This window comes from Natator depressus, chromosome 5 (genome assembly GCF_965152275.1).
Source record: "Natator depressus isolate rNatDep1 chromosome 5, rNatDep2.hap1, whole genome shotgun sequence".
NCBI classification, from domain to species: Eukaryota; Metazoa; Chordata; order Testudines; family Cheloniidae; genus Natator; species Natator depressus.
This window is the reverse complement of record NC_134238.1, coordinates 110,093,545-110,116,129: the sequence shown is the minus strand read 5'-3', so window position 1 is coordinate 110,116,129 and position 22,585 is coordinate 110,093,545. Positions and strand designations below refer to the sequence as shown.

At 42.9% G+C, this 22,585-nt stretch overlaps 1 protein-coding gene across 2 annotated transcripts in view; it reads left to right on the top strand.

Annotated features, from left to right (window-relative positions):
• Positions 1-22,301, top strand: part of SLC24A2 (solute carrier family 24 member 2) — a 170,276-nt gene extending 147,975 nt beyond the window's left edge. Inside the window, exons 8-10 of one of the 2 annotated variants that reach the window (XM_074953455.1) lie at positions 15,783-15,872; positions 17,617-17,783; positions 20,281-22,301. In XM_074953455.1, coding sequence (XP_074809556.1) covers positions 15,783-15,872; positions 17,617-17,783; positions 20,281-20,530 — 507 coding nt within the window. In that variant the 3' untranslated portion in view covers positions 20,531-22,301. The remainder of the gene's footprint in view (positions 1-15,782; positions 15,873-17,616; positions 17,784-20,280) is intronic. The other variant, XM_074953454.1, reaches the window with a different exon arrangement.
• Positions 22,302-22,585: the final 284 nt, after the last annotated feature.

Sequence of the window (22,585 nt, the reverse complement as noted above, 5' to 3'; positions counted from 1 at the left end):
CTCTGAAACCTATCAGAAATGAATGCAGCCTCAGCCAGTATTACTATCTGCGCTGATTCCCTGTGAGTTAAAAGATTGATGATGCATGTCCTCCTGACTTGGTCTCTGAGTCTCCTACTTCTTCCCTCCCAGCCCACCCACTTCTCAGTCTCAGATCTTGGACCCTATCAAGAAACATGCACAGGAGAGGGGAATGTGGGACACAATACTAGGGAAACAGCTGACTCTCGCTATCAAAAAAGAGGATTGTAATGTTAAGATGATACTGTCTGCCCACGAATGTCAGGGGAACAATCAGATCCTTAGGGCATGTCTACACTACAGGTGCTACAGTGGCGTCTGTTACCTACATTGACATTAAAACTCCTTACAACTCACCTAGTGGTGGTAGCTAGGTTGACAGAAGAATTGTTGCCTCAACCTAGCTGTGATTAGGTCGACATAACTATGGTGTTCAGGGGTATGAATTTTTCACACACCTGAGAAACATATCTAGGTTGATCTAAATTTTAAGTGTATACCAAGGGTGTAGTTAATTAAGCCCCACAACACCCCTGAGAGGAATGGTATGTAATGCAGCACTCGCCTGGATTTAACAGGGCACAGCAGTTTATGGCAAATTGAAGAAGAGTACTATAGACAGACAAGGTAGATGAGGTAATATGTTTTACTGGACTGACTTCTGTTGGTGAGAGAGACAAGCTTTCAAGCTTTACAAGCTACACAGAGCTCTTCTTAGTTAATTAACACTTCAAGGGTTTTAGGAAGGCAGAATATAATTATCAGAGCCAATACACAGGGGTTAACATGCTTACTTTTACTAAAAAGGCCATTAGATGGCTCTTGACCACAAGTGATCAGAACATTTGATTTACATCCCATCCCAGTGATGGCTCCTCGCCCCTGAACACCGTGCTAAGGTATATGTGCAGTATTGATTCAAAGGGAAGATTGCCACCTATTGGATCCCTAAAACCACTGCCTGCAACACTTAGATTTTCCACACAAGTACTGACCCTGCTTAGCTTATCTGACCCTACTTAGCTTGTGACATCTGACAGGGTCACTGCACAGCATGGGCTCGCCCTACAACACAGTACAGTGGAAGATTAAATACATAAAGCCAAATTCAGTTCTGAGACCAGTGCAGGCAAGTTGTACAGGTCTAACTGAAAGAGGGATTAGGCCTACACAAATCAATTTTTAAAAAACATTTTTTATTTTTAAGATGTTTTAACACAAGTAAAATTAAATTTAAAATGGTCATGAATGCCATCAGTGTGAAATCTAGACAGCTTCAAAAAATGAGTTAAAAGTCGTTTCAGTTATTACATCTGCCCCTGAGTCCCCCAAGGCAATTTACAACCCACATTTGCCTTTTATTTTATTTTATTTTATGTCATTTTGGCTTGTTTGTTTCAAATGTTTTATTAAGGCAAGAAGAAAAATAACCAGAAAAAAACAATATCAAAAGATTAATTACTCCTACGGCATAAATTTCATCATCATTTGGCAGTTATGTCCCTGATTAAGGAGAGAGTTAAGCACATGTCCTATGTTAAGTACAAGTCATCCCACTGAAATAAAAAAGAGTAAAAAATATTTTCAAATATATTGTTTTCTCTAGTCTTTTTCAGGAACATTAATCTTAGTTGTTACTTGTTAAACATTTTCACACACAGGTTTGATTCCTAAATATAACTGTCTCTTGAATGCAGTTATATTCATCCTTACTCAGGCAAACTTTCATTAAAAAGAAGTTTAGCCTGAGTAAGGACTAAGTAAAAGCTGAATAAGGTGGATTTAGGAGTTGGCCCAGTTATTTATATTATTTATAATCTTTTGGTTATCACTTTAGGATGAGATCCAGCAGTCTTTCCACATGCAGACCATCCATTAATTTCATCCCGATCTTTGTGTTTGCAGTCACTGAAGGTTGGATATTAATAAAAATGACTGTAATAGTTTGTCATGTCCTCACTCTCTTGTATTTACATATTGAAACGGTCATAGCTGATAGACTCGTCAAAGCTGAAAAATCAATAGCTGGATTAATGCCTCAGTAAGTGTTTTAATCTCCTCTTCTCAGTTCAAAAATATATTTAAAACTTCAAAGAGAGGGGATGCACAAGTTTATAAGGGTCTAAATCAGTGTTCTGAATTCTTCCTCCCACCACATTTCCCCTCCCATGCACTGAAAAGCTTCGGTTCAGTGCAAAGAACACAAACTAAAATAAGACTGTCAAATTGTTCTTTGATAAAGATTTCTCAAAAGGCATAAATTTTCAGTTTTCCCGTCTGTTTGTGCTCTCATGGTTTTTTCTTTTCGAGTTCAGACAACTATGTTAAAATGTGTTGTTTAATAACATAACAGCATACAGCATGATATAGGTTTCAGTTTTGTATTGGTCTTTGTTTTGCAATCTCATTGACTATTCATATGAATCAGGATGTATAAAGTTATTCACAAAGGATTTCAAATTCTATTCTCAATTACACCTAGACATGGGAAGTGGTGTGCATTGTTTTGAATAAAAATCTCAAACTACCCGAAGCACTCCTTGTAATCATTTTATTCATTTGCCTCAAACATTTATATTGTATAACCAGTTGTTAACAAAAATGTTTAATGAAAATCAAAAATCTCATTAATATTCAAGTGACTGTAAAAGTCATGTGAAGGTTTGCATCAGAAGTGCACATGCCAGTTCTGGCCCATTGACAAAAAAGAATTGATTCCAGTAGGACATACTATATCATAACATAAAGGATGAAGTATAAATGTATATACTGAAAGTCAAAGGGTGGCAGAAACTAAAGAAGAATTTGATTCACAGAAAGGAATGGCTTGTCACGAATAGCAGGAAACGGAGGCTAATATTGTATGCAGTTTGTAATCACATGTAGTAATAACTGGAGAGGTAACAGGATGTATCAATGTGACAAACTGTTTACATTGAACATTACTGCGAAAGAATTAACCAGACAGTTGCAGAAACTCTCTATGCCCAGCTGCCTAACTTGTCACAGATGCTTCATTAGCTTGTTTGTGTCTAAAACTCTCTGTCTTACTCCTGCCTGTCACCACCACCCGTGCCACCCAAAATAATGGTTGATTATGATGGTTCAAAGAGCACTTCAGAATTCAGATTTACATGTACAGTGTGAGTCAAAGATTTGAGCAAACCTACTGCAACATTCAAATAGATTTTGAAGGCAAACTAAACACTTTGGACACAATTTGCAAATATGATAATTTTAATAGGAAATTCGAATTCCCTATTTGGAGGCTCATGTTGGCACTTAGGCACATAAAATGAGCACTTGTGTGCTAAGTGCAGATTTGAGAGTCTATATAGAGCTTTGTATGTCCTCTGTGGGTTCCCACTTCTGAAAATTGTCCTCCCCTTTCTTCTGGGTGTTTTTCCTTTTCTCCTTTACCTTCCTTTCTAAAATATATTTTAGCTGAGCTGAAGGGGGAAGTATTAATAGTGTTTACCAGCACTAGAGCAAACTACAGTCAGTTCTATAAATCCTTATAGTCTAATGAATGCCAAATTTAGCAAAACTCTCTAACATGAAATATACAATTTTTAATCAGTAGGATCCCTGCTGTCTTTGTTTTTGTTTTTCCTGAATTTTATCCAGTGTACAGATAATGATTTTTTTTTTAGAAATATAACTACAGTGGTCTGTATATTAGTTGAAAAGCAGCTCCATAAATTAAATCAATAAATGACCCATTTTAATAAGCATTTGCTAGCTTAATAAACTGTTTACTTAAGAAAACCGCTTATGGAGCTAGACCCATCCTCATTGTAATGCTATTGAAGTAACTGGCAGTATGCTAGGGACTGATTTATTCCATGGGGATTTAGTGGTTGGCTTTTTGTTCAAATGCCTTTATTAATAATAATAATAATAATAATAATTAATAATAGCTAGATGTTGTAGTAATAGTAACTTATATTTGTACAGGTTTCAGAGTAACAGCCGTGTTAGTCTGTATTCGTAAAAAGAAAAAAGAAAAGGAGTACTTGTGGCACCTTAGAGACTAACCAGTTTATTTGAGCATGAGCTTTCGTGAGCTACAGCTCACTTCATCGGATGCATAGCATATTGTGGAAACTGCAGAAGACATTATATACACACAGAGACCATGAAACAAAACTTCCTCCCACCCCACTGTCCTGCTCGTAACAGCTTATCTAAAGTGATCATCAAGGAGGGCCATTTCCAGCACAAATCCAGGTTTTCTCACCCTTCCCCCCCCCCCCCACAGACACACATACAAACTCACTCTCCTGCTGGTAATAGCCCATCCCTCTTTGAAACCTCTCTTTATAATGCGCATGATAATCAAGGTGGGTCATTTCCAGCACTAATCCAGGTTTTCTCACCACCACCACCCCCCCACACACACACACACCCCTCCAAAAACCACACACACAAATTCACTCTCCTGCTGGCAATAGCTCATCTTACAATGTGCACAGCAATAATCCAAGTTTAACCAGAACGTCTTGGGGGGGGGGGGGTTGTAGGAAAAAAACAAGGGGAGATAGGCTACCTTGCATAATGACTTAGCCACTCCCAGTCTCTATTCAAGCCCAAATTAATAGTATCCAATTTGCAAATGAATTCCAATTCAGCAGTTTCTCGCTGGAGTCTGGATTTGAAGTTTTTTTGCTTTAAGATAGCGACCCTCATGTCTGTGATTGTGTGACCAGAGAGATTGAAGTGTTCTCCGACTGGTTTATGAATGTTATAATTCTTAACATCTGATTTGTGTCCATTTATTCTTTTACGTAGAGACTGTCCAGTTTGACCAATGTACATGGCAGAGGGGCATTGCTGGCACATGATGGCATATATCACATTGGTGGATGTGCAGGTGAACGAGCCTCTGATAGTGTGGCTGATGTTGTTAGGCCCTGTGATGGTGTTCCCTGAATAGATATGTGGGCACAGTTGGCAACGGGCTTTGTTGCAAGGATAGGTTCCTGGGTTAGTGGTTCTGTTGTGTGGTATGTGGTTGTTGGTGAGTATTCGCTTCAGGTTGGGGGGCTGTCTGTAGGCAAGGACTGGCCTTTCTCCCAAGATTTGTGAGAGTGTTGGGTCATCCTTCAGGATAGGTTGTAGATCCTTAATAATGCGTTGGAGGGGTTTTAGTTGGGGGCTGAAGGTGACGGCTAGTGGCGTTCTGTTATTTTCTTTGTTAGGCCTGTCCTGTAGTAGGTGACTTCTGGGAACTCTTCTGGCTCTATCAATCTGTTTCTTCACTTCCGCAGGTGGGTATTGTAGTTGTAAGAATGCTTGATAGAGATCTTGTAGGTGTTTGTCTCTGTCTGAGGGGTTGGAGCAAATGCGGTTGTATCGCAGAGCTTGGCTGTAGACGATGGATCGTGTGGTGTGGTCAGGGTGAAAGCTGGAGGCATGTAGGTAGGAATAGCGGTCAGTAGGTTTCCGGTATAGGGTGGTGTTGATGTGACCATCGTTTATTAGCACTGTAGTGTCCAGGAAGTGGATCTCTTGTGTGGACTGGACCAGGCTGAGGTTGATGGTGGGATGGAAATTGTTGAAATCATGGTGGAATTCCTCAAGGGCTTCTTTTCCATGGGTCCAGATGATGAAGATGTCATCAATATAGCGCAAGTAAAGTAGGGGCGTTAGGGGACGAGAGCTGAGGAAGCGTTGTTCTAAATCAGCCATAAAAATGTTGGCATACTGTGGGGCCATGCGGGTACCCATAGCAGTGCCGCTGATCTGAAGGTATACATTGTCCCCAAATGTAAAATAGTTATGGGTAAGGACAAAGTCACAAAGTTCAGCCACCAGGTTAGCCGTGACATTATCGGGGATAGTGTTCTTGATGGCTTGTAGTCCATCTTTGTGTGGAATGTTGGTGTAGAGGGCTTCTACATCCATAGTGGCCAGGATGGTGTTATCAGGAAGATCACCAATGGATTGTAGTTTCCTCAGGAAGTCAGTGGTGTCTCGAAGGTAGCTGGGAGTGCTGGTAGCGTAGGGCCTGAGGAGTGAGTCTACATAGCCGGACAATCCTGCTGTCAGGGTGCCAATGCCTGAGATGATGGGGCGCCCAGGATTTCCAGGTTTATGGATCTTGGGTAGTAGATAGAATATCCCAGGTCGGGGTTCCAGGGGTGTGTCTGTGCGGATTTGATCTTGTGCCTGGATTAGTGCTGGAAATGACCCACCTTGATTATCATGCGCATTATAAAGAGAGGTTTCAAAGAGGGATGGGCTATTACCAGCAGGAGAGTGAGTTTGTATGTGTGTCTGTGGGGGGGGGGGAAGGGTGAGAAAACCTGGATTTGTGCTGGAAATGGCCCTCCTTGATGATCACTTTAGATAAGCTGTTACGAGCAGGACAGTGGGGTGGGAGGAAGTTTTGTTTCATGGTCTCTGTGTGTATATAATGTCTTCTGCAGTTTCCACAATATGCTATGCATCCGATGAAGTGAGCTGTAGCTCACGAAAGCTCATGCTCAAATAAACTTAGTCTCTAAGGTGCCACAAGTACTCCTTTTCTTTTTTCTTTTTATATTTGTACAGTGCTTTTCAGCAATAGATCTCAAAGAGCTATACAAAGGATATAAATATCATTATCCCCATTTTACAGATGGGGAAATTGAGAGACAGAGAGGTGAAGTGACTGCCTCAGAGTCACTCACCAAACTAGAGGCAGGGCCAGGAATAAAACCAGGTATCTTGAATCCCAGTCCAGTGCTCAGTCCACTAGACCCTGCCCCCAACTGCCTCCCTCCTTTCCACTCTGAAAAAAGAACAAATAATAAGGCTCAAATTCTACCATGGTGCCAACATGGGGCAAATCGTTATGCCCATCAGTGGCAGATTAGCCACTGGGCCAATGGAGCCTGTGCCCAGGGGCCCCGGCCAATTGGGGGGCCCAGAAAAATAGGTGCCCCTGCACCCTGACCCGCTCCACCCGCTGGGCACTCCAGCCGGGGAGCAGGGTCAGGGAGTGGGGGCTTGCCCCGCTCTGCCTCTCTGGCACTCCAGCTGGGGAGTGGGGTCGGGGCGTGGCGGCTGGAGTGCCGGGCGGGTGGACCGGGGCAAGCCCCCGCGCCCCGACCCCATTTCCCCAGCAGAAGCATCGGGGGGATTCAGGGGAGACTGCAGGCCAAAGGGTTGTGGAGGGGCCCCCATTTGCTCTGGCCCAGGGGCGCACAAAACCCTAATCCACCCCTGGTGGCCGTGCAGAGTCCCATTAACTACAATGAGACTCCATATAAGTGAACATTTCCTTCAACAAATAGAACCATTATCATCTACAGGACTCTGGACAAGGACAAAGGTGTGCCCACACAGACCCAATTTCAGGATTAGAGCCTAAATGAGCAAAATATGATGAATGATAAACTATATCTAATGCCTAGAGTAATAGAGAATAGAGAGTTCGGACAAATATATGAGGTATTAAGATTAAATATAAAATAAAAGCACAGTAATAAAAGTGGGCAAAGGTAAAAAAATCCTTTATTTTTTTTGCCAAACAATTAAAGGCTCAATACCTTGCAGGATCAGGCTCTAAGAAACAACACATTTGCTGAAAACATTCTTTGATTATAATCCTATTCATTTTAAGCTCTGATATTTTTCAAAAACCATTAGGAATTCTATACATATGTGCCGCAGGAAAAATATGTGAGCAAAGAAGGCACTATGCAGAAGCAACAGCAGTCCGACAAATCTAGATTCACGCAACTAAATTCAGTTGACATCTCTAAGTCGAAATGGCATATTTACTGTATGAACCATGCTTTTTTGATTTGTCCTGTTACCATGACCACAGCAGAGCCAACTGGTAATAAAACTGGGTGCTAGTATCTTTATAAAGCAACCATCCCAACAGCTGCATACTCCACTGGAAAGAAATGTTGAGAAACATTGCTGTCTGACAGCTCTGACTATTTCTTCCAGGAAAATTTTTAGAACTGACAGCTCTGCTCGTTCCCAGGAGCTTGTGAATTACTCACATGGATGAATATCCAAAACTTTCACAATAATTACAATCTAATTTTTTTTGAAGATCCAGCCTCAGAAAAAACAGTACTCCCACTCTTTTTTTCAGATTTGTCTGTATGCAAATTATTACCATATTTATTGGATTTGTGCATGATTTCAGCTACTACAATTGGCACAGGTTTTACGTTTCGCACTTTTTCAGTTATAATGTTTTCTCTTCTAAAAATAGATAATTAAACTGTAAAGTCTGTTAAAGTTCACATAGCCTTGAACTACTGCTTATCAGCTAATTATAATGGAACAAAATTGGCTCAGACAGTCAGGGTGCATGTATGCTATAAAGTTACTGACATAATTCTCAGCTCTGCAGTTTCCTGCATTGTGGTTGATTCCTTGTCTGATTTGCATAAACACTATATCATTATTTTACAATAACCATATGGTATGGATAGCCCTGTTCTCTGGTTGACTGACAGCCATTATTGGCCAATAGCGAGAAATTGAATAATTCACAGTATTTTTATTTTTGACAACAAGAATATGCAAATCCCTCTGCTCTCATTGGCTCTCCTTTTAAATTTTAAATTTTAAAATAGAATTTTAAAGCTGATTGCCAACAACACGCATACCACCTCATCTTCTTGCTGCCTTCAGTTGAAGAAAACACTACAAACTTACACAAAACAAGAAAATAATCCAAAAAGTTGAAAATACTGAACAAGAAATGGATGTCTTTACAAAAAAAAAAATCCTTTTGAATCATTTGCCCCATTCAGGCTCAGTCCTACTCCCACTGAAGTAAAATTACATATACTCACTGCAGCAGCCAGAAGTGTTGTTTTGACCGTGTTGGTCCCAGGATATTAGAGAGACACGGTAGGTGAGGTAATACATTGGACCAACTTCCACTGGTGAAAGAAACAAACTTTCAAACTATGCAAAGCTCTTCTTCAGGCCTGGGAAAGGTATGCAGACCTGGCCTGCATTGGGACTGTACTTTGGTATAGCTATGTTTCTGAGGGGTGTGAAAAATCCACCTCCCCCCCACCCCCCGGCCCCGAGAGACAGCTCTACTGACCTAACCCCTGGTGTAGACCAGCGCTAGGTTGATGGAAAAATTCTTGTGTCAATTTAGCTACCACTTCTCAGGGAGATGGATTACATACACCAGTGGTTTTCAACCCAGGGTCCACAGTCTATGTCTCAGGGGGTCCATGAAAGGTTGTCATTCCCATAGAATAGTTGTTTTCAATTTCTGGTCCACAGCCCCATGGGGCATCACACACTATGTCTAAAATTTCCAAAGGCATCCGCACCTCCATTCAAAATGTTTTAGGGGTCTGCAAATTAAAAAAGGTTGAAAACCTCCTGTTGGTGCAAGTAGCATCTACAGGCACTCCATTTAGCTTGCAGTCACCCACACAAAACAGTCCCTGAATATTGTTCTGGCCCAGGAGAATGCCTGTTCTGCCTAATGTGGGTGGGTTGAGTGGGTGCTGGTCTGTGAGGAGTAATGTATAGTAGAACTGGCCTTGAATTTCTGTGAGCTCCCTGAAAAAGAAATCTTTAGACTGACTTAAGCATGCTGAATTGACAATATTGCTCTCTGACTCTAATTGCAGCCATGTTCAGGGAAACTAATGGGAACATTCAGTACATTTCTGAGCCTAATTTTCTCCCTGCAGTTGGAAATTACTCATATGCCTATGTGGGGAGAACTGTGTTCCAGAGAATGGAGGAACAGAGAGAGGCTGCATGTATTAGACATTTTACATTCTGAAATGATAGTTCAAATGGAAGCTGCAGGATTCGCCTAGGATCTCATGGTTTGATCTGAATGCACTGTCTGAGGAAGTTACTGTTTGGAGAGTTTTGCTAAGCAGGAGAATGGCCTGTAGTTAAGGCTAAGATTTTGTCACAGTTATTTTTAGTAAAAGTCATGGACAGGTCCCAGACAATAAACAGATATTCACAGGGGAGCCCGTGACCTGTCCGTGACTTTACCAAAAATAACCGGTGCCCAGGGATAGGTGGGGAGAGGAATGGAGTTCTATAGGGGTGAGGACTGACAGGCTGAGCCCCCCACCATGGCAGGGGGCACAGCCCCGGCTCCAGCAGCCACAGAGTGGGGCGCAGCCATGGGAGCGCACAGCCCTTGCTCTGGAGCTGGCCACAGCTGCGGGACAGAGGTGCGCGGCCCCGGCTCTAACCCCCACCAAGCCCCAGCTGCAGCCAGGGGGCCACTGCCCTGGGAAGCCACGAGGGGGGTGCACGGCCCCAGCTGCAGCCCCTGCCACAAACTGCAGGGCAGGGGCTGCCAGGTTCTGGTTCCAGCCCCAGTTGCAGAGCAGGGGCAGACAGTCTCACCTCCAGTCCTGGCTTCAGCCCCTGACAGTTGAAGCCAAAGTAGTCATGGAAGTCTGGTAAAGTCACAGAATCCGTGACTGCCGTGACCTCCATGACTAAATCGTAGCCTTACCTGTAGTCCATGGGCCCAAAAATTAAAAGTGAAGTTAAAAGGACTTTCACAAACAGAAGTGCTATAGAGTCAAGCCACAATTACACACTAGACAGTGGAACCAGTATTCCCAATGGAGAGCGCTTACTCACACAAGCAGTCCTATTGATCATTCACATAAGCTTGTAAAACATTATCACTGGCTCATTAAAAATAATCTGACGTGAGCGAGAGCCAAAACAACGAGTGACTTTAAGGAATGTTTGTTGTTTAAAATCTGATTCATAGAATCATAGAAGATTAGGGTTGGAAGAGACTTCAGGAGGTCATCTAGGCCAACCCTCTGCTCAAAACAGGACCAAGCCCAACTAAATCATCCCAGCCAGGGCATTATCAAGCCAGGTCTTAGAAACCTCTAAGGATGGAGACTCCACCACCTCCCTAGGTGGTAACCCATTCCAGTGCTTCACCATCCTCCTAGTGAAATATTTTTTCCTAATATCCAACCTAGACCTCCCCCACTGCAACTTGAGACCATTGCTCCTTGTTCTGTCATCTGCCACCACTGAGAACAGCTGAGGTCCATCCTCTTTGGAACCTGTCTTCAGGTAGACCACTATCAAATCCCCGCACACACACACTCTTCTCTTCTGGAGACTAAATAAGTCTGTTCCCCCAGCCTTTCTTCATAAGTCATGTGCCCCAGCCCCCTAATAATTTTTGTTCCCCTCCACTGGACTCTCTCCAATTTATCCACATCCTTTCTGTAGTGGGGGGACCAAAACTGGATGCAGTACTCCAGATGTGACCTCACCAGTGCTGAATAGAGGGGAATAATCACTTCCCTCCATCTGCTGGCAACACTCCTACTAATGCAGCCCAATATGCCATTAGCCTTCTTGGCAACAAGGGCACACTGTTGACTCATATCCAGCTTCTGGTCCACTGTTAACCCCTAGGTCCTTTTCTGCAGAACTGCCACTTAGCCAGTTGGTCCCCAGCCTGTAGCAGTGCATGGGATTCTTCCATCCTAAGTGCAGGACTCTGCACTTGTCCTTGTTGAACCTCATCAGGCCCAATCTTTTGGCCCAATCCTCCAATTTGTCAAGGTCACTCTGGACCCTATCCCTACCCTCCAGCGTATCTACCTCCCCCCCCCCCCGCCCAGTTTAGCGTCATCCACGAACTCGCTGAGGGTGCAATCCATCCCATCATCCAGATCATGAATGAAGCTGTTGAACAAAACCAGCCCCAGGACCAACCCCTGGAGCACTCCGCTTGATACCAGCTGCCAGCTAGACATTGAGCCGTTGATCACTACCCATTGAGCCCGACGATCTAGCCAGCTTTCCATCCACCTTATAGTCCATTCATCCAATCCATACTTCTTTAACTTGCTGGCAAGAATACTGTGGGAGACCATATCAAAAGCTTTGCTAAAGTCAAGGTATATCACATCCACCACTATCCACAGCGCCAGTTATCTCATCATAGAAGGCAGTCAGTTTGGCCAGGCATGACTTGCCCTTGGTGAATCCATGTTGACTGTTCCTGATCACCTTCCTCTCCTTGCAGTGCTTCAAAATGGATTCCTTGAGGACCTGCTCCAAGATTTTTCAAGGGACTGAGGTGAGGCTGACCGGTGTGTAGTTCCCCGGGTTCTCCTTCTTCCCTTTTTTAAAGATGGGCACTATATTTGCCTTTTTCCAATTGTCCGGGACCTCCCCCGATCACCACGATTTTTCAAAGATAATGGCCAATGGCTCTGCAATCTCATCAGCCAACTCCCTCAGCACCCTTGGATGCATTAGATCTGGACCCGTGGACTTGTGCATGTCCAGCTTTTCTAGATAGTCCTTAACCTGTTCTTTCACCGCTGAGGGCTGCTCACCTCCTCCCCATACTAAGCTGCCCAGTGTAGCAGCCTGGGAGCTGACCTTCTCTGTGAAGACCAAGGCAAAAAAACCACTGAGTACTTAAGCTTTTTCACATCATCTGTTACTGGGTTGCCTCCCCCATTCAGTAAGGGTTCCACACTTTCCCTGACCTTCTTCTTGTTGCTAACATCCCTGTAGAAACCCTTCTTGTTACCCTTCACATCCCTTGCTAGCTGCAGCTCCAATTGTGCTTTGACCTTCCTGACTACACCCCTGCATACTCCTCTGTCCAAGTTTCCACTTCTTGTAAGCTTCCTTTTTGTGATTAAACTCACCGAAAGTTTCTCTGTTAAGCCAAGCTGGTCACCTGCCATTTGCTATTCTTTCTGCACATCGGGGTGGTTTGTTCCTGCGCCCTCAATTAGGCTTCTTTAAAATACAGCCAACTCTCCTGGACTACTTTCCCCCTCATATTAGCCTCCCAGGGGATCCTGCCTATCAGTTCCCTGAAGGAGTCTAAGTCTGCTTTTCTGAAGTCCAGGGTCCATATTCTGCTGCTCTCCTTTTTCCTTTTGTCAGGATCCTGAACTCGACCATCTCATGGTCACCGCTGCCCAGATTACCATCCAATTCTATTTCCCCTACCAATTCTTTCCTGTTTGTGAGCAGCACGTCAAGAGGAGTATGGCCCCTAGTTGGTTCCTCCCATACTTGTACCAGGAAGTTGTCCCCAACACTCTCCAGAAACTTCCTGGATTGTCTGTACACTGCTGTATTGCTCTTCCAGCAGATGTCAGGGTGATTAAAGTCCCCCATGAGAACGAGGGCCTGTGATCTGGAAACTTCTGTTAGTTGTCCAGAGCAAGCCTCGTCTACCTCATCCTCCTGGTCTGGTGGTCTATAGCAGGTGGCCACCATGACATCTCCCTTGTTGCTCTCACCTCTAAACTTAACCCAAAGACACTCAACAGGCTTTTCTCCAGTTTCATACTGGAGCTCTGAGCAATCATTCTGCTCTCTTACATATAGTGCAACTCCTCCACCTTTCCTCCCCTGCCAGTCCTTCCTGAACAGTTTATACCCATCCATGACAGTGCTCCAGTCATGTGAGTTACCCCACCAAGACTCTATTTTTCCAGTCACATCATAGTTCATTGACTGTTCCAGGACTTCCAATTCTTCCTGCTTGTTTCCCAGGCTTCTTGCATTCGTGTACAGGCACCTAAGATAACTAGCCGATTGCCCTACTTTCTCAGTTTGAACCAGGCAGCCTCCCCTATTGCACCCTCCTCCTTGTGTTTCCTCCCAGTATCCCACTTCCCCACTTACCACAGGGCTTAGGTCTCCATCCCCCAGCGAACCCAGTTTAAAGCCCTCCTCACTAAGTTAGCAAGCCTGCCTGAGAAGATGCTCTTCCCTCTCTTCATTAGGTGGATCCCTTCTCTTCCTAGCACTCCTTCTACCTTGAACAACATCCCACGGTCAAAGAATCCAAAGCCCAACACCACCTGCCCAACCACGCATTTACCTCCACAATTCAATGATCCCTACCTGGGACTTTTCCTTCAACAGGGGGGATGGACGAGAACACAACTTGAACCTCAAATTCCTTTATCCTTCTTCCCAGAGCCACGTAGTCTGCAGTGACCCACTCAAGGTCATTCTTGGCAGGATCATTGGTGCCCACATGGAGACGTAGGAAGGGATAGCGGTCCGAGGGCTTGATCAGTCTCAGCAGACACTCCATCACATCCTGAATTCTAGCTCCAGGCAAGCAGCACACTTCTCAAGTTTCCCAGTCTGGATGGAAGATGGATAACTCCATCCCCCTTAAGAGGGAGTCCCTGACCACCACCACCCTTCTCCTCCTCTTGGGAGTGGTGGTCATGGAACCCCCATCCGTAGGACAATGCATCTCAGGCCTTCCGGTTGATGGGGTCTCCTGATCCCTTCCCTCAGATGACTCTTCCAAACCATTCTCCACTGTAGTACCTGTGCAGAGAGCCTGAAAACGGTTTCTTGCCTCTATCTGCATTGGGGGCACATAGGTTCTTCTCTTCCTTCTTCTTGAGGGCACATGTTGCCAGCGTTCTTCCCCATTCTGCACTGCCCTCTCTGATTTTTCAGCATGCTGTGCCTGCAGTACCAAATGCTGAAGCATTCATTCACAATACAAATTTAGTCTCAAGCCATAATTTGATTTACACTGTGATTATTCCAAACGGAATTACAATCAAGATTAACCCTGCCAAACTAGTTAACTTAAGCTCTCCCTTTTAAACAGGTATAACTGGCTTAAAAAGGCAGTGGGGGTGTTGAATGACACTGAAAGGCACAGAGACCAAAATAGGTCATGAATTTTAATATAACCCATTAATTTGTTATGAGAATTCTGGTCATTCAAAGCTTGACATTAGTAAAGGAGAAATCCTAATTAAAAATGAATCTGCTTTGGTGTGATCCAGCTTTTGGAACTCATTAATGGGCTTCAAAGACATTATTGTGTGTACAGGCTTACCTTTCTTTTGTAACAAACCTCTCTACAAAACAAAGCAAAGGGGTTCCACAGTAATGAGTACATCTTAATTGCATCCTACCACGTTAATTGAAAATAAAAAGGGTTATTTTTCCAAGCAAAATATGACGAGCTAAAAATTTCAAAATGTACCTCTTTATCGTTCTGGACTCTGCAGCAACTTTTGTGGTGCTGACTGTACAAAAAATGCATTCTCACTATAGAGTTTATTGGCAAAAAGTAACCTTTTATATTAATTGTACCTTGCATATTTTGAGTATGTACTCATGACCTTGAGGATGGGGCACTGGCCTGCATTCAGAAGACCTAGTTTCAATTCCCATCTCTAGCCTGCTGGATTACTTTGGGCAAATCACTTAACCTCCCTGTGCCTCCGTTTCCCCATCTGTAAAACAGGGGTAATGATACTCATTCTTTGAGACCTCAAGATAAGGACTAGCTTGAATATGAATAACTTTTATTCACAAGGAATCAGTTCAAAAGTGGAAAATGGCTCTAAAGAATATCATAGCCTGTTACAGCTGTTTTCCACTTTCAAACTGATTCTTTATGAATAAAAGTTATTTTAGTAAATTCAAAGCCAAGACCATGATTCAGTAAAGCACTGAAGCAAATTTCAGCCTAAGAATATACAAAATGAATGGCAAACCGATATTCACTATTCGGTATGACCAGGTCTGATATTACAATCCTGACGTAGGCTATTTTCCTATTGAAGTCAGTGGGAGGTTTGCCTGTATAAGAACTGCAGGATTAGGGCATGCAGAGGTTCAGCTACTTAACCCTCTTCTAACTTTCTTAGATCACTATGTTTGTCATTTTGAATTTGTTTAGGGACTATATATGCATTGGTCAATATTTAACATAAATGCCCACTATTTCTGTTTTATTTCTCTTTCAGTCCTCTAGGAAATTTTTTCCTGTCACATTCTTTGGCGCAATCACTTGGATAGCAGTTTTTTCTTATTTAATGGTCTGGTGGGCACATCAGGTAAGAGAATGATAATGGTGTGAAATGTAAGCTTTCCAATGTGTCTCAGTTTGTGACTAGTCATTTAGGGCCAGATTCTGCAATCCTACCACATACTGAGTAGCCCCTTATTCTGCAAGCTGGAATGATTCTCAGAGTAAGGTACTACTCAGTGTCTGGAAAGGTGGCCCTGAAAGAGGTGGATTCTTTACACTTTGCTGATAAACATTTGATCATTCTGTTCGCATTAGAACCAGCAACAACCATTCACTGATAGCTATGTAAATAATGCATCTTTGAAAATCTTATAAGGGCTATTCCTCTTTAGCCTGGAACTATGATGCAAAGGCCTATATGGGCTTAGCATGTAGACCCCTTCCTCAGTCACTCTGTCCATGACCCCTCTCACCTGACAGTAACATCATAGGGCTTACTTGGAGCAAAGAGTCTTCCAAGGGCCCTGCATGCTTGCTGGGGAGAATTTCATCCTTAACAGTAGCCCAGTTCCTGCTGTCCCTCCTCAGGCAAAACTCCCATTGAACTCAATGGAGATTTTTGTCTTTTTGTAGGATTCAGCGCTAATGGAAATACATTTGAGTGAGTTGAATCCTTGTAAAAGTGACCTACAAAACGAAATAGCTTTTCCATAGTGCTGATTTTTATTCATTTTTTCCTGTCTTTTTGCCTGTTTCCGCATTGTTTGTCTAATGTTTAGTGTCATTTTCCTTGGCCTCATATTTTTCTTAAGTGTTTCTTCTTGTCTGAAAACCAGAGCTCGGCAAATCATGCAGTGTTCGGTTTCTGAGGGATTCACCAGCTGAACCATGTAGCTTGATTCAACCCCTGCAAGCTCCAGTTGAAATTCTATTGTAAACCCTGATGTTGCCATTAGTGGGGATGGTTTGCCTTATGAGACTTATAAAGAATTGGTCACACTAGTAATTTCTTATTATTTATCTAATGCAGTAGGTTTAAATGCCACTGTACTTCAGTAAAGCTACACACAACTAAAAGCAAAGTCCCTGCCTGTACAACTTGGAAGCTAAGGGCTGCCCTTAGCTGCTTAAGCCATGGTTGTCAAGGAGGAGGAGTAAAGTTTTATTAGCTGTGTGGTGGGTCCTAGAGCCATCTTGTCAGCACAAGGTAGGATGGCTCAGGGTAGCATAAAGCAGTAGGATATGCATTCTGTTGTGCCCTTAAAAACAGCAGTGTGCATATCCTACTAGCACATCCAGGACCCTGCAAAACATGTTAGCCAGCTGAGGGTCTAACCACATGCCCATACTGGCGGGAAATGCTCACTTGGGGCTGTGAGGCACTAGCAGGCACAATAGCAATGTACTGTCGTTAGCACATAGATCTTATGCCCTGCTACCTACAGACCCCTCTCCTCTTACATCCCATGAACATACTCATGCGACTCAGGGCAGTATTTGGCCCTAAAGAAGCAACCAACCACTTCTCCCCATACTGACTGCTTCACTGATAATACAAATATGTTCTTTTTCTCCCTACTAGCAGTAAGTGTTAGGAAAGTCACTCCGTCAGTAGGGTCATATTGATGATTTAATTCCAAAACTAAAAAATGTCATGTTCCAAAAACTTGGGAGCATATTCTACTCTCTTTCCATTGGCATACTACCAAAGATTGAGGCTAGAATATACCCCTAAGTGATTTTCCATTTTAACCAAATTTACAGCAAAGAGCGCCCATTCCTCTCATGACCTCTCTGTATTCTTTTGTACTTTTCTCAATACTTTTTAGGTTGGTGAGACCATTGGCATTAGTGAAGAAATCATGGGATTGACTATGTTAGCTGCAGGCACCTCTATCCCTGACCTAATTACCAGTGTTATTGTGGCACGAAAAGGCCTAGGTGATATGGCAGTATCCAGCTCTGTTGGAAGCAACATCTTTGACATCACAGTGGGGTAAGTACTGCACAAAGATAATTATGGCTAAGTTATAAAAACTTACATTGTTTTGTCATAGTGTTGGCTACCATTACTTTCTGTTCTTTTGCATGTAACAGAAATAGAAGATTTCAAAATACAGTATCTTACACGTGCAACATGCTTTACTGTTTTTCTTGATTTGTATCAAGGTTACTGTATAATCAGGTCAAAAGTGAATATTTGTTAAATAAGCTTGTTATAAATCAATTGGATGAGCCTCCAATTTGCTGTTTGTGTGTTTGTTTTGTTTTGTTTGTTTAAGGAACCATTCAGTCAGGTAAATTTCACATTTTAAAAATATTTAAGAATATTGTTGCAGGTGTCGTATTTAAAGCATGCTTTGCTTTAGTCAGCAGTTTGGGATTTGGTCCCTTTTGTTCACTGTTTCCAAACTACAGCTGTCTGTGTGATCAGTGATCATGAGTGCTTTTTTGTTCTTGCAGTGCCTGCCCAGCTGTAGTCTGTACCACTGGGTGTTCCACCCTCCAGATAAGTCCTGACTAATCCAGACATACAGGCACTGATTCTGTTATTCTAAGGCCCCTTCACATAGTTCTGACAGTGTAAGGAGGCCTTAAAGTGGGCAGAAATGGCACCCTGAGAATACACTCTGTGCAGGGGGCGTCCCTATAGAGCAAAAGCCCTGCTTCCAGCCCCTGGTATAATGGTGATCAGGGGTATGGACAGGTGTAATGCATTGTTTGCCCCCATCAGGACCACAGAAAGCTGAGCACAAGTTAAAGGCTCCTTGAGGCTGTTTTAACTTACATCAGGGCCAGGCAGGTTCCTGGCTGCCTCAGAATACAGGATGTGGGGGAGGGGGTTAAAGTCACCTTTGCCCCCCCATCTGTGCCCTAAGAATAAGAACTGAGAATCTGGCCACCTCTAATAGCACCATCCCCAAAGTTATTTGTTTGCCATCAGATGTCAGCAGGAGGAGATTTCACATTATATTTTTGATAATCAGATTCTAATGTGAAAATAGCAGGTTATTGAGCCAAATGCTCCTCTCATTGACATCCTCCGGTTCAACATCACTGATATCAACTGAGTTACACCAGCATTACTGAGGAAAGAATATGACCCATAAAGTGTAGTTTCTTTTAACAAGATAAAGTGCTGTCATGGGAGAAACTTAAAATTGTATTTGAGTGGAGACTAAACAAACCGTGGGATTGAGTCGTCGCCATACAAGAACTTCCATTTCTGTACTGACTCATAGGAACAAACATATACCACCATTCCCCACTAAGTGTTTTGGGTAAAATTATAGTTAATGCAGGGTAAGAGGCACAATCCTCTTCCCCACACCTCCAGATGAGTACATATAAAAGGCCAAATTCTGCTTTTTGCAGTTCAATGGGACGTTCCTATGTTGTTGCACACTCACTTTCTGGCATGTGAAGTGTTTTGCCAAAAAATTCTGGGAATTCTTTAGGCAGATCCTTGTCCCCTTAAATGTGCTGTGTGTCAGACTCCTGACAAACAGCATACTGCGGCTGAGAGTATTTGGCTGATAGAATATTACCCTGTCACAGGAGGAAGCAGGTGGGAAAACAGCAGTGCAGAGTCAGTGTGACCTAGCCTTGAGATAACGATGTTTTGAGAAGTGAAAGTGAGAAAATGCTGGATTAGACAGGACATAATATAAACAAAATGTAGATGTTTTCAATTAATGCGTGCCACAAAAGAGTATAAATGCTTGTGTGATATTGCTTGTATTTCGGAGAAACTGAAGCAGAGATGCTCTCTGTCAGCTGTATTCTTCCCTTGCAATCGCTCGGATAAAGCTGTCTCTGATTTTGTTGCTTCCAAAATAAGAGTGAAGACTCCGTTTTCTTCCACACAAGTTATGAGAGCCTGGTCCTTCACCTTTGTGGAAACTTGTGATTGGAATAGCCTGAGTAGAGATCAGAGAGAAGATTGGGGGAAATGTGAAAAGAGAGTCAAGAAAGTATAGGATAACTTGGGAGCATGGAGAACTCATTTACCTTAATTCCCTGCCCACTCATCAGCTGCATACCTCCCAACAGTGGAGAGGGCAGCAGAAAAGTAGTGGTAAATATTTATATTTTGGAAGTGCCCAAAGGGCTGCATTGTGCTAGGTGCTGTGCAGGCACAAAAAATAGGCAATCCCATTCTCCTCACCACTTTGTACACTGGGCCCAGTCTTCTGCAACCTGCCAATTTGTGCCTTGGCCTCTGCTGGAGGTTGCTGCTGAGAAACAGGGTGTGTGTCGGCCTAGTCACACCTGCTGCTCAGCCCAGTCTAGTCCCTCCCCCAGGACCCAGTACAGAATTGTTCTTTTTAGTATGTTACCTAATGCCGCTCTTATTGTGTCCCCGCACTAGCCTATCAGATGGGCTTCGTTATGTTTAAATCAACAGCTTTATGTTGAAGTGCCTCCAGAGCATTCTTAATACCACTTTTTGTTTCTCTATGGCATTTCCAATCTCTCTTTGTGTTTTTCAGCCTTCCCTTTCCATGGCTCATGTATGCTGCAATTAACAGCTTCGCCCCAGTGACTGTCAGCAGCAATGGATTGTTCTGTGCTATTGTCCTCCTCTTCATTATGCTACTTTTTGTCATCCTCTCCATTGCGCTCTGCAAGTGGAGGATGAATAAATTCTTGGGCTTCACCATGTTTGGTCTCTATTTCATATTCCTGATCGTCAGTGTCCTTCTGGAGGACAAAGTGATCTTGTGCCCTGTCTCCATCTAGTAGGAAGTGCCGTTTCTCGAACAAAAGAAATATCTGCAATGGACAGCGTCCCCTGAGAATAAACAGTGGATCCACAACCCTTACAAAAATAAATAAATACAGAGGATAAAAAGGGCTGGATTTGAAGTGGAAAAATTATTCGGCTGATGCATTTGCTACTGAACAAAACAGTTACATGTAAGAGGTGAGATCAGCTACCTTTAGGCTTCTTTGCATGTCACTTGGAAGATCTCACTGTTCACTGACAGAGGTCCTGTATGTGTGTTATAACAATGCAAGTTATTATATATACTACACATATGCTATGTTTCCCCGTATCTCTCTTTGTCTATATTAATATATGCCTACATGTGGAAACAAAGAATAATATATACATACAGGTATAACCTTGCAAGGAGAACGCTAGTATCCATTTTGGGGAAACACAAACCTCTAGTTTGGGATTTATCTAGTTACCTGTTGAATGTATCAGTGGAAGATGTTAGCCAACAGCATCTGCGTGAGTAACAGATAGAAAAGGACTTACGCATCGCTTCATTCAGATGGACTCATATGCTGTGAGCTTGCACACGTTTTGGACAGCCACACTGCGGACCTTCAGAAGCCCTTGGCAAAGTGAACATGATGTTTCAATAGAATCCTGCTAAACCCTGCAGCATCCAGACACTCTGGTTCTAGCACTGATTGTGCACTGTAAGCTGACTCATGATAGTCAAAGGTGAAACCCAAACTGGGGATTTGAAACCCAAACTGGCCTCTTCTAGCACCATCCCAGCATGCGAGTAGAAAACACAACTGCTAAGTGAATTCACTACTTTTCTATAGTGCAGCACTACTGTAAAGAGTACCAATGTCTTTCTGATGCTATCACCACTATCAGCCTGCCTTTCCATATAAGAAAGAAGGCTGGATTTGTTTGTGTGGAGTATTTCATATAAAATTTAGATGCAGCTGCATGATGGGATGCTGCCTACTTGCTGAACTGAATATCCTTTTATAGACTATTTTCCACCATAATTTGCTGTGAATAAGTCCTTTACTGTTGCATACTTTCTTATCAGCTTTGGGGCAGATCCTCAGCTCATGTAAATTGTCACAGCTCCATAATGAAGTTATGATAATTTATTCCAGCTGAGGATCTGCCCCTGTAAGTCTGAGAATTTAGCACAGGGGATCTAACAATTGTAATATGGAGGGATTGCCGTCTGAAACCGAGGCAGGAATCTTCTAGAGTCGCTGAAGTGTTAGCATGTCTTAATTATGGTGGTCTAAGGGGGCTCATGAAAGAAGAGAGCCCATTCCTGCTCATATTGAAGTCATGAGAGGAGAAGTAGGTCCAAAACGAGAACAAAAAGGGCCCAGGAAAGAGAGAGAAATCAGTGTTCCTACAGAGAAAGATTTTACATTTCCTATAGTTGGATATAAAACGGGACACTTGAAACCTGAGTAAAAATTATTTTAGGTAATGCCTGTTTGTTTTTTCCAAGGTCTGTGTTTGGTTAGAGTTGATGCAATTTCATTGTGTATCTGTTTTCCAAAAGTGACCCATTTCAGAGTTGTTTCTGGTTTAAATCCCCCCCCCCGCCGTGGAAATATTATGCCCAAGACTATAAATGGCAGGTTCAGCACATTTTGTTTTTTTGATTGTTTTGATGTTATGGCCAGGCTTTTCTTTCTGTATCCCATGCGTTCAGCACTTTTGCCCCTCACTGTATTCCTGGTATGTATGTTTATATCTCTACGTAACTAAATCTGCGTAGAGCATAAAAACGGAGAAAACAACAGTGGATCAAATAGTAAGAAATATATATTTATAATAAAAATTAAAAAGTTTATATAATTAAAGTTAAGATATTAATGAACAAAAGCAAGAAAATTAGGAGTTATAGTTACTACAGAGTCTGCTACTCACTTCTTGTGCCTAGGATTTAATACCAAGGTACAGAATTGCATACAAAGTCAGATTCTGCTCTTAATTATACACCTGCAGTGCCCTTTGCATTTTCAGTGGGACTTGTGCCTGTGTAACGGTGAGCAGAAGTTTGCCCGGTGTAT